The sequence below is a fragment of the Podarcis raffonei genome, chromosome 13 (genome assembly GCF_027172205.1).
Source record: "Podarcis raffonei isolate rPodRaf1 chromosome 13, rPodRaf1.pri, whole genome shotgun sequence".
NCBI classification, from domain to species: Eukaryota; Metazoa; Chordata; class Lepidosauria; order Squamata; family Lacertidae; genus Podarcis; species Podarcis raffonei.
Genome location: NC_070614.1, coordinates 45,325,001 through 45,327,500, shown reverse-complemented (window position 1 = coordinate 45,327,500; position 2,500 = coordinate 45,325,001). Strand labels below are relative to the sequence as shown.

General features: G+C 51.2%; 1 protein-coding gene across 1 annotated transcript in view; it reads right to left on the bottom strand.

Annotated features, from left to right (window-relative positions):
- Positions 1-2,500, bottom strand: part of LOC128399056 (uncharacterized) — a 13,711-nt gene that overhangs the window by 11,143 nt on the left and 68 nt on the right. The window contains exons 1-2 of the mRNA XM_053360314.1: positions 2,143-2,500; positions 1,362-1,586 (exon numbers count right to left, since the gene is read on the bottom strand). The exon at positions 2,143-2,500 is cut by the window's right edge and continues 68 nt beyond it. Coding sequence (XP_053216289.1) covers positions 1,362-1,586; positions 2,143-2,500 — 583 coding nt within the window. The remainder of the gene's footprint in view (positions 1-1,361; positions 1,587-2,142) is intronic.

The window sequence follows — 2,500 nt, the reverse complement described above, 5'->3', positions numbered from 1 at the left end:
ATGGGTTTTATAAGGATTATTGCTGTATAATGTGCATGAAGTGCTTTCAGTGCTTGAAAGCAGTATACAAATATTAGGTATTATTGGATATTAGGCTTGGTTGGAAGGCAGGGCAGGAGCCTGTCTCTTTTTGTATATATAATTTACTAAAGCAACATAAGAACTTAGAAAGAGTGTACTGGCCTGGGCCAGTATATCAAGGCCAGGCCAGTATACTGTGATCATGTCAGTGTATCTGGAACAGATGCAGTGTACATAGAGCAGGGTCTGGGGAAGGGTCTCTTTGGTTCCCCACCCTGAAGTGCACCAATGATGCTGTGATTGGAATATCTTTCTGTATTATATGTTCACTAGTCTGTCATCACGCTGTTTTTGTCGGCTGTTTCCTAAAGCTGTAGGGCAGGGAGAGGTTGCCTTGAGAAGGCAGCATGATGACTAGAAAGAAGAGGAGCAGGTTAGGGCAAGTGAATATCAGGGCAGAGAAAAGCAGGCAGGAAACAGCCAGGCACCATGGCAGAAGGTGGAGTACTGGAAAGAGCAGGCAGCCATGTTGGGATCCTGTCTGTTTAGAGAAGGTTCCTGGCATCGCAAGGACGGCATCACCCATGGTGGTGGGGGCTGGGAAGGAGAGAAGAGAGGGGTTCATGTCTTTGGTAAATGGCAATATTAATTGAAGTCCTGGTGGGGCTAAAGTAAGTCTCTGTATGTATGACAGTTGTGATGGGGCAGCAGAGAGAGCAGGAACTGAGGAAGGGGCAGGTGGAACTAACTAGGGTAAAGGGGGCATTTGGAGGAGTGAAGTGGAATCTTGGAGGGAGGGGTATATGTGTAAGAGACAATTTTAGTGCTCTGGTGATGAAGAGAGCTGGAGAGGAGGAATTAGGGAGAGGGCAACTGGAAGTGACTGGGGTAAAGGTGAAATTGGGAAACATGGTAGGGAGAGGGGGAGAAAGTTTCCAGGTCAATTAAGAAAGAGGGAAGAGAAATATATGTTTGATAGCAGAGATGGGGCTTCTTTAAGGTCATGTCAGAGAGTTATGGGGGGGAGGCAAGGAATTGTCTTTGTGCTCAACCTTGCAAAATATTGCTGCACTGAATCACCGTCACCAAGCATTTAATTCTTTGCAAACAGACCAAGAGTTTGGTGCATTTTGACAGTGAGACTGGCACTTTTCAAACCCACATTGACTGCACTGCTGACATCTCAATGGGGAACAGTTTCACTTGGACAAGTCAACCCTGGTGTCAGAAAGGCCAGAGTCTCAGCTCTTTGGCTTCATCTTGGATATGGGCAGTTAGGCGTAGCTGGGCTGAATGAATTTGTGTCAGAGTGAAGGGCAAGAAGCAGTGTCGGGGGGTGCCTCTAAGCCCTCCAGCCCCAGCATGATGGAGCTGCTGGCCCAGGTGGCTTCGACCTGCAAGGAGTGCCACAGGGTGTTCCTGGTTGCCCTCCAGAAGGTGCTGGTGGCAGGCAGCTGCGATGTGGACAAGAACAGCAAGAACCTGATGAGCCAGGGGATGCTGGTGCAGAGCAACAGCACAGGCACCTTGGGCTCCTTCAGGCTCAGCAAGGACCAGGCCTTCACCTTGGAGGGCAAGAAAAAGGCAGTGGCCCAGAAGCCTACGGGAGTGGCTGAGAATAAGAAGCTGGTCAAGGGAAGCCTCAAGAACGCAGTGAAGAAGCCAAAGAAGTTGCCACTAAGAGCCAGGCTAAAGTTGAGGCAGTCAAGCCTAAAATGCCCAAAGCCAAGATGGCAAAGCTCAAAAGGGCAGTGCTTAAAAGGAAGTGAATGCTTTTAGGGAGTTTCTTAGCTAACTCTAATGACTTTTAAGAGCCACCTAGAGATTCATATAAAGAAGCTGGTTTGCACTGTTGCCAAGTAACATAGCCCTTTTAAATATGTTTGTTGTGCCTAAGGAATGTGCCCTCCCCTCCAGATTGGTGCTACAACTCCTATCAACCTCCACATGGTCCAGCAACATGTGGACATCACCACTTTGGCTACATTGAATACTAACGCAAACTCCACGCTGCCCATATATAGTGTGGTAGTGTGGAATGATGGGAAATAATCAGTAAATTCCAGCTCTTCCATGAGCCTCTGGAGGATGGGGCTGTATTCCCAGCGTTGCCTCTCAGGCCCTCTCTCCGCGGATGCGCCTGGCGAGCTGGATGTCCTTGGGCATGATGGTGACGCGCTTGGCGTGGATGGCGCACAGGTTGGTGTCCTCGAAGAGGCCCACCAGGTAAGCCTCGCTCGCCTCCTGCAGAGCCATCACGGCCGAGCTCTGGAAGCGCAGGTCCGTCTTGAAGTCCTGCGCGATCTCGCGCACCAGGCGCTGGAAAGGCAGCTTGCGGATCAGCAGCTCCGTCGACTTCTGGTAGCGGCGGATCTCGCGCAGCGCCACGGTGCCCGGCCGGTAGCGGTGGGGCTTCTTCACTCCGCCCGTGGCCGGCGCGCTCTTCCGGGCGGCTTTGGTCGCCAGCTGCTTGCGAGGC